Source organism: Babylonia areolata, chromosome 3 (assembly GCF_041734735.1).
Source record: "Babylonia areolata isolate BAREFJ2019XMU chromosome 3, ASM4173473v1, whole genome shotgun sequence".
Lineage (NCBI taxonomy): Eukaryota > Metazoa > Mollusca > Gastropoda > Neogastropoda > Buccinidae > Babylonia > Babylonia areolata.
The window spans coordinates 41302648-41326308 of NC_134878.1; the positions used below are offsets into that span (position 1 = coordinate 41302648).

At 46.6% G+C, this 23661-nt stretch overlaps 1 protein-coding gene across 3 annotated transcripts in view; it reads right to left on the minus strand.

The window, feature by feature from the left end:
• LOC143279988 (protein patched homolog 1-like) overlaps positions 1-23661 on the minus strand; it is a 156756-nt gene that overhangs the window by 86013 nt on the left and 47082 nt on the right. For 2 of the 3 annotated variants that reach the window (XR_013054979.1, XM_076584392.1), the window contains exons 2-3: positions 6404-6517; positions 4844-5036 (exon numbers count right to left, since the gene is read on the minus strand). Coding sequence is in view for 2 of the 3 variants with exons in the window: in XM_076584392.1 (XP_076440507.1) it covers positions 4844-5036; positions 6404-6517 (307 nt within the window). In the remaining variant the exon portion in view is untranslated. Of the gene's footprint in view, positions 1-4843; positions 5037-6403; positions 6518-6665; positions 6801-23661 lie in introns of those variants that run through there. The other variant, XM_076584393.1, reaches the window with a different exon arrangement.

A 23661-nucleotide genomic window follows, 5' to 3' on the forward strand; every position in this document is an offset into this window, starting at 1 on the left:
AAAAGATTAAAAATAATACATTATACTTTTTTTTTCATATGGCTACCTTCATCAATTATAAATTATTTATCAAAACAAAAGAAATTTTCGTAGATTTCTTGGAAACTGACAAAAATGTCACTCTGTAAAATTTAACTCTATAAATAATTGATTTTTTTTAAAGGATATAATACAAGAATCTAGTGACACATTTATGATGTGGTGTTTGTAGTCAGTTTATGCTAGTAATAGTAGTATACTGTATAGCAAGTGATGCACAACCAAGATTCGAAAAATATCTGTTTGAATGTTGTACCAACATACATATATTATATCAATATATGACACTGACAGTCACTTTTTATATTAGTGTGTGCCTGATGTCTAATAAAATATTAAAGGCTTCATGACTGGTAAAATTAATTGCTCTGTTCCATTCCATTCTGCTATTCTAATCTATTCACACACACACACACACACACACACACACACACACACACATGCATACACATGAATGTGAGGTTTAACAAAAGCAGGGAGAGCAGGGCCTTCAGCTTTCTTTAAATCTATGTAATTAATGTAAAATGTTGCATTGTTCATCACCCATTTAGGTATTGTTGTGTATGATAACCAAGGGGCAGTTAGATTTGTTTTAAATATGCCAGAGGTATAAGTACCAAAAGTCGTGAAGAAGTGAATAGACTGGTTTTTTTTTAGGGAAATGAAGGTTTGATTTTAAACTGATCTTGGCAATATTTGAATTTTGAACTGTTGTACTTCTACAACATATCACTTAATGAATATACAGACGGTTCAGTACTTGATAACAATCAGGCAAGGGCAGCATTTATTATTCCGTCATTAAAAGTAGAGAAGTACTATCATATCGGTAAAGATTTTTCTGTATTCACAGCAGAACTTATGGCTATATTAATGGGATTAAATCACTTACTAGATCTCTCCATTACCATATTTCAAGTGTTATTTTGTGTCAGTTCTAAATCAGTATTACAAGCATTACAATCTTTTAATCTGAAGACAATAGGAGAACTCGTAACAGAAATTTGTCATGTAAATTATAACTCATGTTTTGACCATCCATGGCACAAAGATTAACTTTTTTTGGATCCCTTCTCACGAAGGGATTGTGGGAATTGAGCAGGTGGATCGTTGTGCAAAGAAAGGCGCAATGAACATTGACAATGCCATAAAACTTTGTATTCCACATTCATTTACAAGAATGTTATTCTCTGCTGGAGAAAACTTGCTGGAACCATGTCAATAAACTAAAACAGGAGTCTGACCCTGACAGAGAAAATACTGAGTAACTGACTATAGCTCATGCAAAACTGATCGCATGTTTTCTTTTCAAACAAATAAAAAACATCACAGTAGCAGAAGGCTCACCAGTCTTATAATACAGACTTCAACTGGATGCCATTAAAACAAAATATACTTCTAATGTGACTTACATTTGTGGCAATGAAATTACCCCCCGTGCATATCATCCGTAAATGTGAACAGTTAAAACCATATCTACCTATGTCATTTACAAAATCTGCAGTTCCATCTGCTTCCATCAGAAATGTCATATATGATAATCAACATGTGTTTGAAATGGTTCAGAGTTTAATTTGGAGCCCAAATGACTCTTTGTTGTAATTCTACTGGTAGTAAGTTAGCTTAGCTTATTTCGTTTATACAGGGAAAGTAGTGATGATTTTAAGGCATGGGTGGGATGGGGGAGATGATGGATTTTCGTCTAAAATCACAAATGTGGCAAGACGTTAAGCAAAAGAACACACACAAATCTTGCTGGTACATGGCTGCATATAAACCAAATGATAAACATGCGAAGACACACGTCCACACACAAACACACACACAAGAAAGAGAATGTTGGTCACAAGCGTACATCCATTACCGATCTGCACCCAACACCCTTTCCTCCATGCAGTTACCTTCCTCCTGAAAAAAAAGAAATGGGCGGGATCCCCCACCCACCACCCTCCAATTTTTTTTTTAAACTGAAGGGCGGTTGAGGGGGTGGAAAAGAAACCAAGCGATCAGCCCAAGCCAAACAACACTACAACTGCACCACAACCCCCATTAAAAAGAAAAAAAAAAAGAAAAAGGTAACCTGTCTCCGCCCCCAATGTAGCTTTGAAGCTGTCAAGGCGCTTGATTGAACGACAACGAATCAGCATAATGCATGCAAAAGCCCCACAACCATGTCCCAGAAGACGAACACCGTGCCACACACACCACGACAGGGGGGTTGAAGGTAACAGAAGCAGAAGGTGAGGGAGGGTGAAAATAGGTGTGGGGTGGGGGTGGGCTTGGGTTAGAAATAGAATGGAGGAATCACTGTCACTGAATGAAGAAGTGACAGACAGAGGGTCATACCTGCCATTGCCTACGCACACACACACATGCACACACTCACACACACACACACACTCATGCACGTGCTCACACACACACACACACACACACAGATCAGAAAACAGACAGATCATATCCAAAGGGTATCTCAGATATATATATAAGCACATGCACTTTTCTATGCACATAACATTATATATATTGCACAGTCACATGAACAGAACACATATGTATACATGCACACACATACGCAGTTTTCACACACACACACACACACACACACACACACACACCCCAGAAGACATGAATGCATACACAAACTCATAGTATTAACACACACACACACACACACACACACACACACACACACAAACACACTTGAACAGAACAGATATATATATGTATGCATACACACATGCATAGTATTCAAACACACACACACACACACACGCACACACACACACACACACACACACACACACACACACGCACACACACGCACACACACACACACACACACACACACACCACAAAGCAGTCTACACTTAAAGTCAGTCCCCCCATCACACCCACACCCCCAATTTACAACTCAATGACTTGAAGACTGCTACCCTTAGTAACATTATATGTCTTATTTTCAAGGGCACATTTGGATCAAAAGTCAACTTTACTGTCTTAAATTTCACTTCCTGCTGAACAGTTATTAAGTTTTAAATCAACTATCCCATGTAAATATGCAATAGAAAAAATATGACTGATGACAAAACCATTTCCACATTTCAGAATTCTTCATTCCACCACAATGCTCAAGATTTTTTCTATCGTATAACTAGACTAGTTTTATGTGATAGAAATGTGTCCCTATTTAACATTAGTCATTAATGACTCCTTTTTTTCATGGCCAGTTCTATAAAGAAATAATGGAGTTAACTGCACACACACACACACACACACACACACACACACACACACACACAAGTATACACACACACACACAATATGTATTGCATGTAATGTACAAACAAATGAAATGAACATGCTCATATGCATGCAAACAAGCATGTGATGTATACAGAAAGAACAGTCATGACATGACAAATGTTGATATGTACAAAAGATATTGATATAGACTGGCAGACAACTTATCTGGGTGTGAGGGAAATGAGGAGTATGTCGGAGAAATGAGTTCAAATATATTCTAACGAAAAATTACTGGAATGAAATTGTTTTGAATCGTTATCCATGTGTGTGTGTGTGTGTGTGTGTGTGTGCACTATCAATTTTAGTATTTTTACCCAATGTTACAGTGTTTAGACTCACATTAACTGATAAAGTTACTTATTAACTAACATTCAGTTCAGAAATTTATGTACCAGCTTTATGCGTTCAAGTTTCTATGATTTATATCTAAACTTATAGCAGTGATTCTGTTCACGTTTGCTGAATGAAACCTCACTCGATTTTATGTTTCAAGTCTTGCATCTCAAGTTCTGATTCCACATGTTCAGTGTGTTCCGATTTTCGTTTGGGTACACCTCGACTCCTACTTTGTTTAATTTCCTCTCCAAACCTAAAACTTCGCTTCACTCAACCTTTTTGCTTCACCGCAAAGGCTTTCAAACGCTCATAAAAAGAAACACAAACCGAGCGTGTCACACACACACACACACACACACGGTGAAAGCAAAGCGAGGAAGAGAAGGGGGGGGAAACTTCGAGAGAGTTTCGCCATTGCCTCAACTAAAAATAACTGCAAAGCTTGTGAGGTCGCGAGTGGGACGGTGTTGTCCTCAGTGAGACCAACCCCTCAAATCGATAAGCTACGTCAAGATCAGCCCAAACTTTTTTGGATTGTTTGGCGCGAAACTACCGGACACCGTCCACCTACTGGACAAGCTTTAGGAATGGGGATGGGGGGGCGGGGTTTGAATGGGTAGAAAAAAAGAAAAAAAAAAGGAAAAAAGAAAAACGAGGGGATGGAGGGAAGGCGAAGTGTGGCGAGAGAGAAAGGGGAGTGTATGCTGGTGAGGGCAGAGGGGAACAGCACATTCCTCCAGTCTGAATGCTGTACAGTGTACGTTGTGTGCCAGCGGCTGGGGGACCACACACGGCTTCTCCTGCCCAGCCTTCCCTTCCTCCCCGATCAACTAGGTCAGGATCCAAGATGGCGGGCTCGGGCTGTGTACACACACACGTACACACGCGCGCGCGCGCGCATGCATGCGACACACACTCCCAGAACGAGTGCGTCGACACGACACACACAGAAGAACACACAAAATAGTGCTTTATGTTTTATTAGGGGAGAGCAGGGGAGGGGGCAAGGCGTGTGAGGAAAAACTTAGGGTATCAAGAGTTAACAGTTTGCATACATCTTTATATATCCATGTACTCTCCCAGTCCCCACCGCCCGCCCACTCCTCTCTCACACACACACACACACACACATTATGAAGAAAGAAAGGAAAAGGAGACTCACCTTCAACCCACAGTTCTTCCACATTGGTTTCGATGTGTGCAGTCTTTAATCCAACACAACACAGGGATAACAACAATAATCCAAGGAACAGCACTTTCCCACAGTGTAATTGTAAAAAACATCCTAAACTGTACAGATGTCTTTGTAAATGTAACCGCAACAACAGTGCACATTTATTCCCGTCAGCCCGGCCCTGAAAAAAAAAAGCAGTGGTGGTAAGTGCATGTTTACAGTGTATACATTTATTATCTGACATTAAGAACTTAGCTTGATTTTCTTGATTATAATCATGATTTGATTACAAATGCTTTCCAACACGTGGGATATATATATATATATATATATATATTAGTGATGCTGACATTGTAGGCCACAGAAAAGAATCAGATGTTTAGTGCAACAGACTTGAAATATATACAAACCTGGCTGCTAGATACAAATATGATAAACATGGTAAAAAGAAAAATCAAAATACTATCAATGGAACTCCTTTTTATTTGCATCCATTTTCTTGAAGTTTGTTAAACAGTGTTAACAGCAACACAAAATACAGTATATTCACCCAAGCAGTATTCAACACATATAGTAACTTCAGCATTTGAATAATCAAATTGTAAAATGTTGTATCACATACACAAACAACTTCTAACTGGTTGAACTGTTTATGTAGATTTCCACTTTTAAAAACCAGAAGTGTGAGTGACCTGAGGAGAAAGAAGAGAAAAAGCATGTGTGTAAATAATTTATTGGTATGTGTATCATGAAATATAATCAGCTACATGCTTTGAAGCTAGTTGCAGTTCTGCGAAAAAGCACATCCAATTTACTATCACTTCTGTCATTGTATTTATTTGAAAAAAAATCATTCTTTGCAATTTTAAACATCTGTCTTGAACATCTTGTATGAACATGTTACATGGTTCTTTACAGTGGAATGACAACATAATTATGCATTTAATGCCCTGCCATAAGGAAACAGTGTACAACACATGAAACAAATGCTGTGATTTGACAATGGTTTTGGTCATATTAGCTCAACTGACTATTCACAATAAATCACACATGCACACATATGCACTAAACCAGAGAATTCATTGGTTTCATCTAACATCTATGGGATTAACATACATATCTGCATATACTACCTGCAACATAATTAGCTATTCATATTAATCACACATACATATATCTGCATCTGTTTTCTGAGTGTGTGCCTACATGTGTAAAAGAAACAACAGGAAAACACACACACACACACACACACACACACACACACACACACACATTATATCTATCTATCTATCTATATATATACATATATATATACCATTTCTTTGATGTGTTTTTTTTCGACCACTACCAAGAGAAAAAAATCCGGCAACATGAGGGGAGAGGCCAACACCATCCCCTCACAGTGAGTGGTGACTAAAGCCTGCTTAAGTAAACACGCTGCTCGGGCCGACTGGCATCAGACCTCGCCGTGTACCGACGCCACACTCCCCGACACGCACATGTTCCCTACGAAATCCTCCCGGGGTCTTCAAAAACGGGGCAACCTACCCGTTTGACTTGTCTGTAGGCAGTTGCAGCATTCACCCAGCTTGTCCTGGTCAGCAGTTCGGGGTCGGACTTTGGGGTGGAGTCCCTCTTTGTACCGCTGGTCATCGTTAGACCCTGCCAACGGAAAGGAGGGAAAGCGTAAGATGCTATGTGCTCTCGCTCCCTCTCTCTCTCTCTCTCAAGATGGTGGCCTACATGGAAGCAGGGTCGGTATTTCACACACAACAACAAAATCACATCGTTCCATGCCTTTCGGACATACCTCGAGGGGTCTGTTAGCTGGGTTTGACCAGCTCTCCATCGCACAAGGCACGAAGTTTACGGGACACGTACATTGTCGCTTTCGAATCCATGAACTACACTGTTCGTTCTGACTCTCAACTTGTGTCCAATTTGCATGCCGGGCTCCGCCTCGCGCAGTGACTGATGTGTGGAGGATCGCTGCGCTGATTGGTCAATTATCGGTAGGACTGCTCGTGTAACACCAGACCGACATTAGTTGCTTAGCAACGGCTCACCCAGGTAGAGAGACCACCCAAGATGCAGGAGATTCGTGTATAATCAGTTCGTGGTTGGCGACCAGGCGCGCCGGCGAGGGCTGATGCATATCTTGACTTGACTTGACTTGACTTGACTAGACGACGGTTTAGGCCTCTCCCGAGGCCTGTTCGTGTTCCTAAAGAACTATTACTGAAATAGTTGCATGCGTGGCGAGCGCGGCTAGACCAGATCAGTTGTCTGACAGGCTGGGTTATACAGGCCAGGTAGGCCCCTCCAGTGTTTATCTAAGCGGGTCTTAAAGGCGTTGACTGATGGCGCCAGGACCACGGAGTCTGGGAGCCCGTTCCATTGTGTCACTACTCTGTTAGAGAAATAATTCCCCCTGACATCAAGGCGAAAGCGTTGTTTTTGGAGTTTTAGGGTGTTGCCTCTGAGGTTCCCACTAAGTGACGACTGGAACACTGGCCTCTGTGCGTCGTAATGCCCGTGAAGGTATTTGAATAATTCGATCATGTCCCCTCGCAGCCTCCGGTGTTCCAGACTTGGCAGCCCCAGCAGTTTCAGTCTCTCGGGGTAAGGCTTCTCCTTCAGTGGGCCCAGGAGTTTTGTTGCTCGCCTCTGGACGTCCTCGATGTCACTACATAGTGTTTTGTGAAAGGGTTGCCAGACACAATGGCCATATTCCAACAGTGGTCGGACGAGGCTCTTGTACAATTGAACAAAAGTTGTCTCGGTTAAGAAATCAAATGATCGCCTTATGAGTCCAACCATTCTGTTTGCTTTGGATGTCAACTGTGCAACATGCTCTTTGAAATTCAGTTTGTCATCAATGAGTACACCCAGGTCCTTTTCACTTGCAGTCTCTTTTAATATCACCCTTGTACTGTCGTCCTCTTGATTTTTGCTTGTCATGTAATATGTTGCCTTTGACTTCTGCCCCCCCAGTTTCATTACGCTACATTTCTGTGGATGGAACTTAAGCATCCACGTGTCAGACCAGTGCTGAAGTTGGTCAAGGTCGTCCTGAAGCTCTTTTGGTCCCGTCTCTGTGTCACTTCTGTTGAACACTTTGGTATCATCCGCAAACATTTTTACTGTGCTCTTAACTCTAGCTGGGAGGTCGTTGATGAAAATAACGAACAAGACTGGCCCGAGCACGCTCCCCTGGGGGATGCCACTGCTCACACTGGCTTCCTGAGACTGCGTACCATTGACTATCACATGCTGTTTCCTGTTGGTTAGAAAGTCCTTGATCCATCCCAGCACTTTCCCCGTGATACCGTGGGCTGCGACCTTAGACAAAAGTCTACGATGGGGCACTGTGTCGAATGCCTTCTGAAAGTCGGTGTACACCACATCCACACTGCCTCCATCGTCTACAATGCTTGTCCAGATATCCATGACCTCTAACAGTTGGGTAGTACATGATCGTCCAGGGACAAAGCCATGTTGTTCTTCAGCGATCAGGGAGTTTTTCAGCAGGTGTTTCATAACGTGGTCGCGTACGATCTTCTCCATAACCTAGGCTATCAAAGGCTTGAAACTTCATCCTCTTTCTAGTCATGGCGCAGTTTCATGAATCTGCGTGTCACTGATTGAGATGTTTTATCTTTTAAGTGTGTAAATATGAAAATTAAGTTGTATGAGGGGTGGCATGATTGAAGTTGGGTGAAAGAGTGGCGTTATGTTTCAGCGGGCTAAAACTGAGGGGGAGGCGGGGGGAGGGGGGGTAGGGGGAGGGGGAGACCAATAATAATAGCTGCGCGACAACATGTGTGCATTCTACAGACGTTAAAATGGAAACAGAGTCACCACTTGTCTGTTGATTTGTCGAAGTCTTCAATTAAGTTGATACCGCCGGAGAAGAATGCCTCTTGAACCACCGTCCATCATGGACGCTAAGCGCAGAAAAGACTTCAAAACAGAACTGTTTTCATTAGGCTAGGCTCCACCCCCACACACACCCATTTCCCCCAACCCCACATCCCCACACCACCTCCTTGTGTATGTTGTTGATGGGACAGTTCCTCGGTGTTCCGGGGAAAGTGGGCACTCTTTTTAATGGATGGGTTGGGTGGGGAAGGTGAAGTGGATGGGTGGCGATGGTGGTAGTAGTTTAATACACAATGACATCGTGCCCCTCTGTCTCTGTCTCTGTCTCTCTCTCTCTCTCTCTCTCTCATTTCTTTTCACACATTCACCCCCAACGGAGAGAGGAAGGCAAAAAGTCCACCCATACGCAGTGAGGGGAGGTGCAAGTTTACCACCACTGGTGATTGGGACATCAACTACGCCCAGTTCTCGGAGCAGGTGAGATGGAAAGGTGGAGGAGGGGGTTCGGGGGGAGGACGACTTAATACGACAAAAACCATCAATAACACCCTCTCTCTCACTGGTTTGTGTGAGTGTATGTGAGCGTGTGTGGGAGTTAGGGGGGGTTGGTAGAAAGACGATAATATCACACACACACACACACGCACGCACACACACACACACACACACACACACACACACAGAGGTGACAGAATGTTTTCAAGACATTGGATGTTCGGTTCGTTAGTTTTGTTTTGTTGGAGACCGTTTGACTAGCGTTTATAGGTCAGTGTCAGGTTTTCTAGCTGGTCAAGAGGTTGGTCTGTTGATTGATCACTCTCGACTGACAGCTTGTTTCAGTGACTCTCTCTGTCTGTCACTCTCTCGTTTGGTTCACACACACACACACACACACACACACACACACACACACACACACCCGCAGTTTCCCACATCAGTCTCCAGTTCCACGAGCAACAACTGAGCAAACGATTGAGTGAGCTGATTCCACCCCCCACCCCCCCACCCCATCCCCTGCACTCCCCCCCCCCTCCCCACAGGCTCACAATTTATGCCAGATTCCCAACACCCTCCTCATGCTACGACCCATCAAGAGTTGGGTTCGAATGTTAAAGACACCCATGCAGGTGCAACTCTGCTTCACTAAGTTCGCTGTGAACGTGAACGGTACTGACATTCACAATTAAAGTGTTTGCCTAATGCGTGCAGGAAACGTTTTGGTTTTCCTCTTTCCTCTGAAACTTGGGCACATTCCTCAAGAAAAAAAATCAATGTGAATGGAAGATTTAGGAGAGGAGAGACAAACACGACACATAATGTAATGGGAATCTATGTACGTCTCCATGCATACATGAACTAAACCAAGAGGTACCTATGTGTGTAAAAGGAAATACAAGAAAAATGCGCGGGCATTAAAAACATACAGATACCTTTCATGCTTCTTGCAGTTTCTCTCAGACATTGAACACGTCGGAGTGAACTCAGTGAATATCTTTCGACTTTTCTGATTTGAACAGGAATATGCGAAATTGACCTTTGTATTGTAACCCGATTGTCTGAATGAAGAGGGGAAAATAAATATGTCAATAACGTTATTGTTTGCTTTGTTGTTGTTGTTTTTTAAAGGAATTATCTCTCAAATATCATAATGTATTGATTTGTTTTCGTGGTGCTTTATTATCGAAATATAACATCATCGTAACTGGTGAATCGAACGACGTCCTTTTGGACACTGGTTGACTCGCGCGCGCATGCGCTCGCACACACACACACACACACACACACACTGCACACAGCACACCACACCACAATCCGCTATTCCGCCACCCCCACCACTCCCACACACACCACGTCGGTTTCCGGGTGTAGTGTTCACAGTCACAGTCGTGCTCTCTCTCTCTCTCTCTCTCTCTCTCTCTCTCTCTCTCTCTATCTATCTATCTATCTTGTGTACTATTCGTCTGTATTCCAACCATCGAGCTCAATAGTGATTCCAACAGGGTAACACACACACACACACACACGATCTGTCGACCCACAGGGTGTACCCACCAGGCCGCAGGCGATCCATTTCAACGTGGGTGGCCTCCCCTCTCAAACTCGGCACTGTGCCTTCACCATGACAAAAGAAGAGCAGAAGCTCGTCAAACCATACTTAAACTTCTTTTTTTTATGAAATTATCTTTTATGAAAGGATTTTTTTTAATGAAAAATGGTTTATATACTTTATTATTACCCGCTAAATCTTAACTTTTTACTGTTACCCGCAAAACCTCATGAAAAAAAAAGAGAAAAAAAACACACACATCAGCGCGCGGATCACCATCCGCCAACAACACAACACACACACACACACAACACAACATACACCCACCACTACCACCACCACCACTCACACACACACACACACACACACACACACACACACACACCACAACACAACACAACACAACATACACCCACCACTACCACCACCACCACTCTCTCTCAGACAAACAGACACACACAGACACAGACACACACACACACACACACAGATAAATACACACAGACTGAAACCAGCTTTTCACAGTCCGATCTCACTCGCCCTCCTGACAAAGAGGGTTTTTTGTGTTTTTTTTAATAAAATAAAATAAAAAATTTAAAAAAGGTCGCTGAACAAAACACAGCGAGTGTGCGAGAAAGAAGAGAGAGAAGGGAGAGCACCGACTGCGAAGCAGCGGGCCAATAAATGCACTGACACAGCCCGAAGCAGTTCGACTGCTCTCTCTCTCTCTCTCTCCACACACACACACACACACACACACAGAGTCAGAGAAGATAGGGAAGGAGGGAGGGGGAAAGAGAGTGCGACACTGAGAGAAAGAAAGAGAGAGAGAGAGGGGGGGGGGGGGGGAGAAAATAAAACGGAAAAAATGATGATAAAAAAAAAAGCAACAACAACAACAACAAAGCGTCGACCCACATTTTATTGCCCAGATAGATTGTGAGGCCAACATGAAGGAGAGAATTAAAGAAGAAGAAGAAGAAAAGGAGAGAAGAGAAAGAACTTTTTTTTCTTTCCTTTTTTTCTTTCTTTTTTTTTTTAAGGCCGGGGAGCGTAAATCCCTTCTATATCCCATTCCGACTCGGAGTGTGTATGTGTGTGGGGGGAGGGGGAGGGGAGAGGATGGGGGGAAGAGAGAAATTAGGAAGAGGGAGAGTAAACCAGATGGACAGTCATTTGTCAGTTTTAACTTCTTCGTTGTTGGTTGTTTTTTGTTGTTGTTTTTCCTTCATTTTTGTTCAGTCGGAAGGGAAATTTCAAGTTTGTTCGCATCCTATTCGTGCCACTGAGTGTCTGTCTGTTTGTGAAATTTCTGTGCGTTTCTCTGTCTATATCTGTCTGTATCTGTCTCTGTCTCCGTCACTGTCTCTGTTTGTCTGTGTCTCTGTCTCTTTCTCAGTCCCTCTCCCTACACCTCAGCCTCCCCCCTCCTCCTCCATTTTCTTCTCTTTCTTTCTGTCCTATTTCTTCGTCTCCTTTTCCTTCTTCTTTTTCTTCTGCTTCTCCTCCTCAGTCTCCCTCATTCTTCTTCTTCGTCTTATTCCCTCATACCACAACAATCTCGTTTCAGCACCATGGACGCAGGTTCACAGTAGCAATTCAGTTACCGATGGAACGATAAGAAACATCGTATCGCTGCTTCAATGGATTTGATATCTTTTCTGTATTTCTTTTGTTCGTTCTGTCTTTACTCTTTTCTTCTTCTCTCTGTCTCTGTCTCTCTGTCTCTCTCTCTTGTTGGGGGGTGGGGGGTGGAGGCGGGGGGAGGGGGGATTCTTTTAAGTGAATGTCTTGTTTTGTTTTTAGTTCGAGAGAGAGACAGAGACAGAGACACAGAGAGAGGGAGAGATTCAAAAACTTTATTACTCAAGGATAAAGATTTTAGGCATCGCCTAGTCTTCCAACCTGTCCTTGTGACAACAATAATAATAACAACATTAACGATAACGACACAAAAATAATACTTTTGTTAACACTGCTACATCAACTGCTACTACTGCGAATAATCATCATCATCATCATCACAGAGAGAGAGAGAGAGAGAGAGAGAGAGAGAGAGAGAGAGAGAGAGAGAGAAGAACAAGAACAAGAGCAATTGTTTCAGTTTTTTTACAAAGGTTTTTGGTGCCCATCAGTCAGAGGGAGATATAATTATCAACAAAATGGACGTGAACATGCAATGTCAAATACAATATTTAAAAAGTTGAAATATATATATTAAGAGCATGTCGAAGGCTTGTCTGTTCAGTCTTAACATTGGATGTCCTATGAATTTCATCCAGTATTTTATGCATTTTACGGCAGCTGTAACATAAATGGGGAACATACTTGTTTCTCCGTACATTAGTTTATTTGAAGTATGTAGTGGAAAGTTTAGTTTTTATACATTGCAAACGTGTGTACGTTTTCAATTTGTATGGTATCTTCCAAACCCTACACTTCGGCAGCATAACTCAGAGCTCTAGTTGTGAATCAAGGAATTTAATAATGTGATTCGGCCAAATTCAGTCGTCTCATTGAATCGATTATTTGTATGACCCCTTTTTTTTCTTTTTTTCTTTTCGGACATATATCTTCAAAAACTGAGCTGACAAACAGTTTAGTTAAAAAGGTCATGCCCAGATACTTTTAGCTGTTCGTTACTTTGATCTCTTTATCTCCGTTCTTCCATTTTTTTCTTGTTCCTAGATACCCACCGACCTTGAAAATCATTATCATCGTTTTATCGATTTACTGAGCGAGAGAGAGACAGACAGACGGACAGAGACAGAGAGAGACATACAGACAGACAGACAGAAAAATAGACAGAAAAGGACAGAAAGGGGGAGGAGGGATGCACAGAGAGAGAGAAAGAGAGAGAGAGAGAGAATGAGACAGAGAAAGACACAGCTACAGAGACAGAAAAAGAGACAGAAAGAGGGTGCAGAGGGAGGAAAGGAGGTAGAGAGAGAGAGAGGGGGGGGGGAAGGGGGAGCGCGTGGGGGTGAGCAAAACCAATCAACTGAACAACGAGAACACTGGCAGTCCAACACTCAGAGGTAGGGAAACATACGGTCGGGTTTATGTCTGCCTGGACATCAAAGGCGGCATGGTACGTGTGTGTGTGTGTGTGTGCTCGTGCATCGTGCTTATACCTGCCAGTGTGTGTGAGGTCGTGGATGGGAGAGGAGGGGTGTGTGACAGGGGGGGGGGGGGTCTAGTATTTCCCCCTCCTTAGGGGGTGCACGGGAGGGGTAGTACCTCTAGAGGGGGGGGGGGGGGCTTGTCACGCTCTTCCGGGAGTGGTTCGTCCTCTGTTGGTCCCCACCGGCACCCAGCTCTCACCTATGGGTCCTAGAAGCTGCTAGCATGAGGCAGCGCCCAACCCCCGGGCAACGGCTTTGACAGGCTGGCTAAACTAGGTGAGGGTAGCCAACGGGTCTCAAACCCTCGGTGAGTTAGGGCTTGTCTGCCCAAGCATGTGAAGACTGGATCCGGCGGACTCTGCGGAAGAAACCTTCATGGTTCAACGGAGAGGAAGGCGGTTGCAGCAGAGCACTGTGAAGTGCTGAGGGCAGGATGAGACACATAGGATATCCTGGTCATCCACTGCATCCGTTTCCATCTCCAGTCGTCTTGACCTCGTCTTGCCACTGGATACAGACCGTCTCGGACAAGAGAGTGAGGTCGACGGTGCGCAACTCCTCCTCACTATAAACAAAGTCATCGCGCAAGTCATCAGTTATCCTTCATCCCATACCATCATTTTCCCCCAGCCCTGTGGCGACAGGCGAGCGACGAAGCGACAGGTGTGGGTACAATGGCAGTCGTAGCCGCGGACCTGCACACAGGCGGCTCGGCCATATGATCGTTTTTCACCGACTGGAGCAGCGGTGGAGATCGGCAGCCCCCTGAGCGACTGAACAGCCCTCTTCAGGACAGCACTGCTAACCTCCATGGCATGAGGAAGGGGCTAGAAAAGGTGCCCTAAACACTGCCTGCTCCACACCACCCTAGTCAGCATACCGCGGCTGACGGGGACCCTACTCAAGCGGTCGACACACAAAGGAAAGAAAGAAGAAAACAAGGAGCACCCCATTGACCATTGCCACATGGAACGTGCGTACGCTTCTGGACAGAGGCGACTCAGCCAGACCACAGAGACGCACAGCACTCATTGCGAGTGAACTAGCCAGGTACAACATCGACATCGCTGCCTTAAGTGAGACCAGACTGTCAGAAGAAGGCGAACTCTGTGAGCGAGGCGCAGGCTACACCTTCTTTTGGAGTGGTCGCGGATCTGAAGAGAGACTAGAAGCTGGAGTTCGCTTTGCAGTGAAGACAACCCTCGTTGGCAAGCTGGCTGGCCCCCCGAAAGGAGTGAACGATCGCCTGATGACGATGAAACTCCCTTTATGCAACGGGAAGAAGTTTACCACCATTGTCAGCGCCTACGCGCCCACCATGACCAACCCGGATGAGATCAAGGACAAGTTCTACGAGGACCTGAACGCTGTCATCGCCTCTGTTCCCAATGCAGACAAGCTCATCATTCTTGGTGACTTTAACGCGAGAGTTGGTTGTGACAGCACCTCCTGGGAAGGCGTGATTGGGAAGCATGGGGTTGGTAACTGTAACAGCAATGGCCAACTACTTCTCCAGACATGTGCCGAGCACGACCTTCTTATCACAAACACCGTCTTCTGCCTCCCTACCCGTAACAGGACGTCATGGATGCATCCTCGCTCTGGGCATTGGCATCTCATCGACTTTGTCATCGTCAGGAAGAGGGACAGGCAGGACGTACGAGTCACGAGGGCCATGTGCGGCGCCAAGTGCTGGACAGACCACCGCCTTATCGTCTCCAAGCTCAACCTCCGCATCCAGCCCAAGAGACGGCCTCAGGGCATGAAAGCACCCAAACGCCTGAATGTCAACAAGCTGGAGCTAGGCAGCATCAAGCAGAGCTTTGCTGACACCGTGCTGGACAACCAGAATGTGGAGGCAGCATGGGGCGCGCTGCATGAGACGGTGTACAACACTTCCATGGAGTGCCTGGGGCCTTCTGCCAGGAAGCACAAAGACTGGTTTGATGAGAACTGCACTGAGATCAAGCACCTGCTAGAAGACAAACGCCAAGCCTACAGAGCCCACATTGAAGATCCCAAGTCACAGTCAAAGAAAGACATACTGAAGAGCGCACGCAGCACCATTCAGCTGAAGCTGCGGCAGATGCAGGATTCCTGGTTGAGCAACAAAGCTGATGAGATCCAGGGCTTTGCAGACAGGAACGACATGAAGAACTTCTATAACGGCCTGAAAGAAGTCTACGGTCCCACCACCTCCGGATCTGCTCCACTCCTCAGTGCTGATGGTTCTACCCTAATCACTGACAAGGACGCAATCCTTGAGAGATGGGCTGAACACTTTGACAGCGTACTGAACCGCCCTTCCACCATCAATGATGAAGCCATCGACCGACTCCCCCAGGTGCCAGTCAGTGAGGCGTTGGATGCCATTCCAACTTTGGAGGAGACCCAGAAAGCTATCCGTCTGCTATCCAATGGCAAAGCCCCTGGCTCAGACTCCATTCCAGCTGAGGTCTACAAAGAAGGTGGTATGGCGCTGACTGAGAAGCTTCATCAGCTGTTCCAGCTCATCTGGCAGCATGAGGCGGTTCCACAGGACTTCAAAGACGCTTCCATCATACACCTGTACAAGCGCAAAGGAAATCGTCAGGCCTGTGACAACCATCGTGGAATATCCCTGCTGTCTGTCGCAGGCAAGACTCTGGCCAGAGTGCTACTCAACCGTCTCACAGCGCACCTTGAGCAAGGTCTCCTACCAGAGAGCCAGTGTGGCTTCCGGAAAGAACGCGGAACTATCGACATGGTGTTTGCTGCCAGGCAGCTCCAGGAGAAGTGTCAGGAACAGAACGCCGACCTTTACTCCACCTATGTCGATTTGACCAAGGCCTTCGATACTGTTAGCAGAGATGGCCTTTGGAGAATCATGGCGAAGTACGGATGTCCCAGAAAGTTCATCACCATCATACGGTAACTACACGATGGGATGCTGGCCAGAGTCCAAGACAACGGAGAGACTTCAGAACCATTCCCTGCCTCCAACGGAGTCAAGCAAGGGTGTGTTCTTGCACCCACCCTGTTCAGTCTCATGTTTTCAGCCATGCTGACAGATGCCTTCAGAGACGCTGACGTAGGCATTGGCATCAGGTACCGCACAGATGGCTCACTCTTCAACCTCAGGAGGCTTCAGGCAAAAACCAAGGTGAGGACAGACACCGTCAACGACTTCCTGTTTGCTAATGACTGCGCTCTCAACGCTGCCTCCGAAGCTGACATGCAGCACAGTGTCGACAAGTTCTCTGCTGCCTGTGACAACTTTGGCCTCACAATCAGCACAAAGAAGACTGAGGTGATGCACCAGCCAGCTCCAGGAAAGCCTTACGTTGAACCAAACATCTTCATCAACGGGCAACGACTGAACGCGGTGGACAAGTTCACATACCTGGGCAGTACACTCTCTCGCACAGTTGTCATCGACGACGAGGTGAATGCCAGACACACCAAGGCCAGCGCTGCCTTCGGCAGACTCCATAAAAACGTTTGGAACAGGAGAGGCATCACCCTGGAGACGAAGCTCAAAGTATACAAGGCCATAGTTCTCACCACACTGCTCTATGGATGTGAATCATGGACGATCTACAAACGCCACGCCAAAAAGCTGAACCACTTCCACACCACCAGCCTCAGAAAACTTATCGGCATAAAGTGGCAAGAGAAGATCCCTGACACAGAGGTGCTCACTCGTGCAAACTTGCCCAGCATCTACACCATCTTGATGCAGGCCCAGCTGCGCTGGGCAGGCCATGTAGTTCGCATGCCAGACCACCGGCTCCCCAAGAAACTGCTGTACGGCGAACTCCAACATGGCAAGCGCTCCCGTGGAGGCCAAAAGAAGCGCTTCAAAGACACTCTGAAAGCTTCTCTGAAGACCTTCAACATCAGCCACGTCACTTGGGAGCTGAATGCAATGGACAGACCAAAGTGGCGTTCAGCTGTCCACAAAGGCGCCAAATCCTCTGAGGCCAACAGAATCGCTGCAGCAGAGCAACGCAGACAGGCCAGGAAAAGCAGTGCCAGGAAGTCCCCGACAGCCGCCACCATTCCCTGTCTACACTGCGTCAGAGCCTTTCAGGCGCGGACTGGCTTGACCAGTCATCTGCGCACCCACAAAGCCCAACCCACCCACCCCCAGGATGACTAGATGGTCGTCGTCGATCCCGACGGACGAACCACACCTCCACCTTCACCCCGTTCCTTGTTATTAACGCCCTTGTTCTCTCTCTCTCGGTCCTGGTCACAAGGAAACGATGCACACATGAAAAAAAAGAAAAAAAACAGAAAAAAAAAACAAAAAACACCTAAAAATCAACAATAAAAACCACCCTCAAGATCAAACCTTGAAAAGTAATGGTCCTAATTTCCGGCCCCTCAGTCATTACCTTCCTCAGAAAACTGTAATTGATGGTCAGTTGGTTGTTCACTGATTGAGAGAGAGAGAGGGGTGGGTGGGGGTTGGGGGTAAAATGACAATAGATATATTTTTTTTTAAACTTTGTTACTGTGAGAGACAGACAGACAGACAGGCAGACAGACAGAGACAGACGTAGGCAGAGGGACAGACAGACAGACGGATTGAGTGGAGGGCGGAGGGGTGGTGGTGGTGGAGGGAGGGGGAAGCAGGCAGTCCAGAGAGAGAGAGACTGTTGACTGGTTGAGTGGTTGGTTGGTTGCCTGATTGATTGCTTGATGGGACGAGGGAGGGGGTAGCGATGGAGCGGCGACTGGTTGAGTGCTTGCCTGACTGGTCGTCTGATTGAAAACTGAGCTTTGAATTGTTCATGGATTCCTACAGGTTCTGTTAAACTGGAGGAAGCGGGGGGGGGGGGGGGGGGGTAAGGGTTACTTGCATCCTGTCTGCAGTCAACATGTACGTAAGAGAGAGGGAGAGAGACAGGAAGAGAGAGAGAGAGAGTAGAACAGAAAAGAATAGAATAGAATTAATTCTTTTTGTTGGTGAAACCTTCATAGCAGTTTTTAAGACACAAGGAAAACGCACGCACAAAATGCGCGCGGACTAGAAATAGGTGGTTCCATTTGTCTGTGGGTGTGTGTATGTGTGGGTGTGTTTGTGTGGGTGTGTGTGTGTGTGTGTGTGTGTGTGGTGGGGATGGAGGTATTTGTGTGTGTGTGTGTATGTGTGTCTGTGGGTGTGTGTGTGTTTGTGTGCGTGTGTGTGTGTGCGGCGTACGTCAGTGTATGTGTGTGCGCGCGCGCGCGCGTGGCGTGCTCCTGCCTGCCACCAGTTTGGCATTTACTGCTCTCCTTCCCCCACCGCCACTCTTGCACCCTACCCCACATTCCCTGACAGCTACCACCACCCCCACCCCCTCACCCTCTCCCTCATCACACCCTGCTTAATTTCAGCTTCTTTCGGAAGTGGGGACCAACACTACAATAAAAACCCAACAGTCATGCCATATCTTTTAAAGAAAACTATAACCTACAACAGTCATGCCATACAACATTCATTCATTTTCATTTTGCCCATCGCTCCTGGTGGAGCATAGGCCATCGACGACCCCTCGCCATCGCACTCTGTTCTGGGCTGTTCTGGCCATTCCAGTCCAGTTGGTCCCTTGCTGCTTCAGCTCTGCCTCGGTGTCTCGCCTCCAGCTGTTGCGAGGTTGGCCTCTCTTCCTCTCTCCCTGCGGGTTCTAGGTCAGGGCTTGGCGTGATGATGCTGGACACTGGCTTCCTGAGGGTGTGTCCGATTCAGGCCCACTTCCTTCGCAGTATCTGCTTGGCCACTGGTTCCTGTCCCGCTCGCTCCCACAGATCTCCTGCCATCGGATCTTGTAGATGCGCCTCAGACAGGTGTTGAAGAATGTCTGAATCTTCTGCTGCATCGTCTGTGTTGTCCGCCATGTCTCGCATCCGTAGAGCAGAATTGACTTCACACTGGAGTTTAAGATGCGGAGTTTGGTTTTCATACTGATAGTTCCAGATGCCCAGATGTTCTTGAGCATGATGAAAGCTGTTCTTGCCTTGCTGATTCTGGCTGTGACGTCTCGGTCCGTGCCTCCCTGTCGGTCAACCACGCTTCCCAAGTAGACGAAAGACTCCACCTCCCTGATGGGCTCTCCACCGACTGTGACTGGTGTGTTGGCAGTGGTGTTGATCTTCATCAGCTCGGTCTTCTTGTTGTTGATCTTGAGCCCTGTCCTGGCTGACATGGTCTCCAGTCGAGTGGTCTTGTCCTGCATCTGGCTGTGGTTGTTTGACAGGAGCGCCAGGTTGTCAGCGAAGTCGAGGTCGTCCAGCTGTGTCCAGAGTGTCCACTGTTTTCCGTTGTTCCTGCCTGTTGTAGTGGTCTTCATGATCCAGTCGATGACCAGGAGGAAGAGGAACGGTGACAGCAGGCACCCCTGACGAACTCTGGTCTTCACCTCGAAACTTTCGGACAGCTGGCCTGCGTGGGCAATCCTGCAGCTCATGTCCTGGTAGGTGCACCGGATGAATGAGATGATCTTCTCTGGGACTCCGTAGTGCCTCAGCAGCTTCCACAGCGTCTCTCTGTCCACACTGTCGAAGGCCTTCTCATAATCTATGAAGTTGATGTAGAGGGGGCGTGGGGGGGTCCACTCCAGCGACTGCAACACGATGATGCGCAGGTTGGCGATCTGGTCGGCACAGGATTTGTTCCGCCGGAAGTCTGCCTGCTGGTCTCGGAGCTTGGGATCGACGGCTTCTTTCATCCTCTCCAGTAGAACCCTGTTGAGAACCTTGCCTGGCGTTGACAGGAGCATGATCCCTCGGTAGTTACTGCAGTCCCTGAGGTCTCCTTTCTTCGGCAGCTTGATGATGATTCCTTCTTTCCACTGGGCTGGTACCTCCTCCTTCTCCCAGATCTTGCTGAAGAGGCTGTATAGCATGTTGACAGCTGTTTCCATGTCTGCTTTGATGGCTTCTGCTGGTATCTCGTCCGGCCCTGCAGCCTTCCCATTTCTCAGAGTCATGATGGCCTTCTTGATCTCTACCTTTGAGGGTTTGTCGCAGCTGATGGGCAGTTCTGTCTCTGCGGGTGGAATGTCTGGTGGTGCGTCAGGGGCGGGGCGGTTCAGCAGCTCCCTGAAGTGTTCTGCCCATCGTTTCAGCTGTTCCTCGGTTGTTGTCAGTGGGTTCCCGTTCTTATCCTTCACTGGCTTGTCTGTCTGCTGGAACTTGCCCGTCAGTTTCTTGGTCACCAGGTACAGGTCCTTTAGGTTCCCCTGTCCGGCTGCTGCCTCTGCTTGACTGGCTAGGTCGTCGATGTAGTCCCTCTTGTCCTTCTTGATGCTCCTCTTTACATCTCTGTCCGCTGCTGTGTACTATTCCTGTGCCTTTGCCTTAGTTGCTCTTGTTCTGCTCGTGTTCAGCAAAGTTTTCTTTTCTTTCCTTGTTTCCAGCTTGTGGATGGTGTTGGCAGAGATCCATTCCTTGTGCTGAGTTTTCTTCTTGCCAAGGACGTCTTCACATGTGTCGTGCCAGAGCTTCTTGCTGTGTTCCCACTGTGTCTCGATGTCCATCTCACCGTCTTCTATCAGCTCTTGTAGTGGCTGGAACCTGTTGGAAAGGCTCATCTGGAATGCTGCTTGTGTGTCCTCGTTTCTGAGCAGTCCAACATTGTACCTTGTCCGTGTGTTGTTGGCGTTGGTGAATCTCTTGAGGCGAAGTCTCACTGTCGTCGTAAGAAGGTGGTGGTCTGATGACACATCGGCTCCTCTCATCACTCGTACATCCTGCCATGATCTCCTGAACTTGCGGCTAATGCAGATGTGGTTGATCTGGTTCTCCGTGACGTGGTTCGGGGATCTCCATGTGGCCTTGTGGATGCGCTTGTGTGGGAAGATACCTCCTCCTATCACCAGCTGGTTCAGGGCGCACAGGTCTGCAAAGCGCTCACCATTCTCATTCATCTGTCCCAGTCCGTGTGTCCCCATGGTGTCCTTGTAGCCGGTGTTGTCCCTTCCGATCTTGGCGTTGAAATCTCCCATCAGTATGGTTATGTCTTTGGCTCCTCTTCTGTCTACCACTGTCTGTAGTTGTTGGTGGAAGTCATCTTTCGTCTCTTCTTCTGCATCACTGGTGGGAGCATAGCACTGGATGATGTTCAGCCTGATGTCATTCTTCTTGGTGGTAAACTTGGCTGTGATGATGCGGGAGTTGACAGGTTCCCAGCCGATGAGTGCTCCCTGTGCCTCCGGTGCCAGCATCAGGGCCACACCCTCAGTGTGGGGGACTCCATCCTCTGTGTGTCCTGAATACAGCAGTTGCTCTCCAGATGAAAGTCTCATCTGTCCTGACTGTAGCCACCTTGTCTCACTCAATCCTAGCACTCCGATCTTGTAGTTTTTCATCTCTCTCGCTACTTGGATAGTTCTTCCTGATTCATACATCTTCCTGATGTTTCATGTGGCTACTCGCGTTGTTGTCCAGGGTGTCAGAAGGGGAGTCAGCCTTGCAGCTTCCTTTCGGCTTTCACTGCACCGCGTCATAAGTCTCCGGGACGGAGACCCTTCCTTGCCCATGTGAATGTTTTGGTTCTTTGTCGTCGATGCTTCTGTAACTGGTCTTTTTTACAGGCAGGGTAGTTAGCCCTACGCAAACCCCTTTATCCTCCGGGCGAGGTGGTCCTGCCTTAGTCGCCTCTTACGACATGCATGGCAGGGCAGTGGGTATATTCTATCAGTGCCCAACCCACAGGGCAAATGCCATACAACAGCCATGCCATATTGTCTTAAGAAAATTGTAACTTAACAGTCATGCCGTATCTTTTTCTTTCTTTTTTCTAAAGAAAAATATATAACAACGACATTTTGAATGCTGATTCGTTGATTCGTTGGTCGGCAGTTTGATTGACTGATTGATCTACTTAACATTGGCGGGGATATTTTACGAACAGTATGTACACAGCACTAGTGTTCAGGCCGCAAAATACAAGAACCTTTAATACCACCACCACCCACCCCCATCCCCTCACACACTCTCTTTAAGAATAAACCAAACAAGTCATCATTCGTTTCGAAAGCAACGCCAGACAGAAAGAAAAATAGAACGAACGAACGAAAGAAAGAATTACATGTATAAGTAGGAAGAAACAGGCAGTGTAATGGGAATGGATAACCTAAAAAATGGAAAGAAAAAAAAGAACTAAAGGGAAACCCTCTCACCCGCCACCAACCTTCGTAGCCCCCCACCACCCCTCCACACACATGCGCGCGCACGCGCACACACACACACACACACACACACACACACACACACAACTTGACACACAACACACACACACACACACACACACACACACACACACACACACACACACATAAACCTGGCAGACCCGAAGGGAAAGTTAGGGGAAACATACGGTCGGGTTTATTTCTGCCTGGACATCAAAGGCGGCATGGTATACCTGTGTGTGCTCGTGCATCGTGCTTCTGCCACTACTGATGCTCCTGGGGGGTAATTTTACACTGGGGGGTACTTTAGGAGGTCTGCTCCTTTCCATACACAACGCGTATTTCCCTTACTTCGCTTCGCAGTTCCCACTCTTCCGAAGAGAACAATAAATAGTGTCTGTCTGTCTGTCTGTAGATCTGCCTGCCTGTTACTCGGTCTTTCAATCATGGTCTGTTCAGATAGCTTACTAGGTACCTATGTAAATGGTTTTTTTGTGTGTATTTGTCCTAAAGTATATATATTATATCCTTCTTTTTTTTTTCATTTTACCATCCGTTCATCTGTGTCTGTTTTTCTGTCCGTCTGATGTCTAT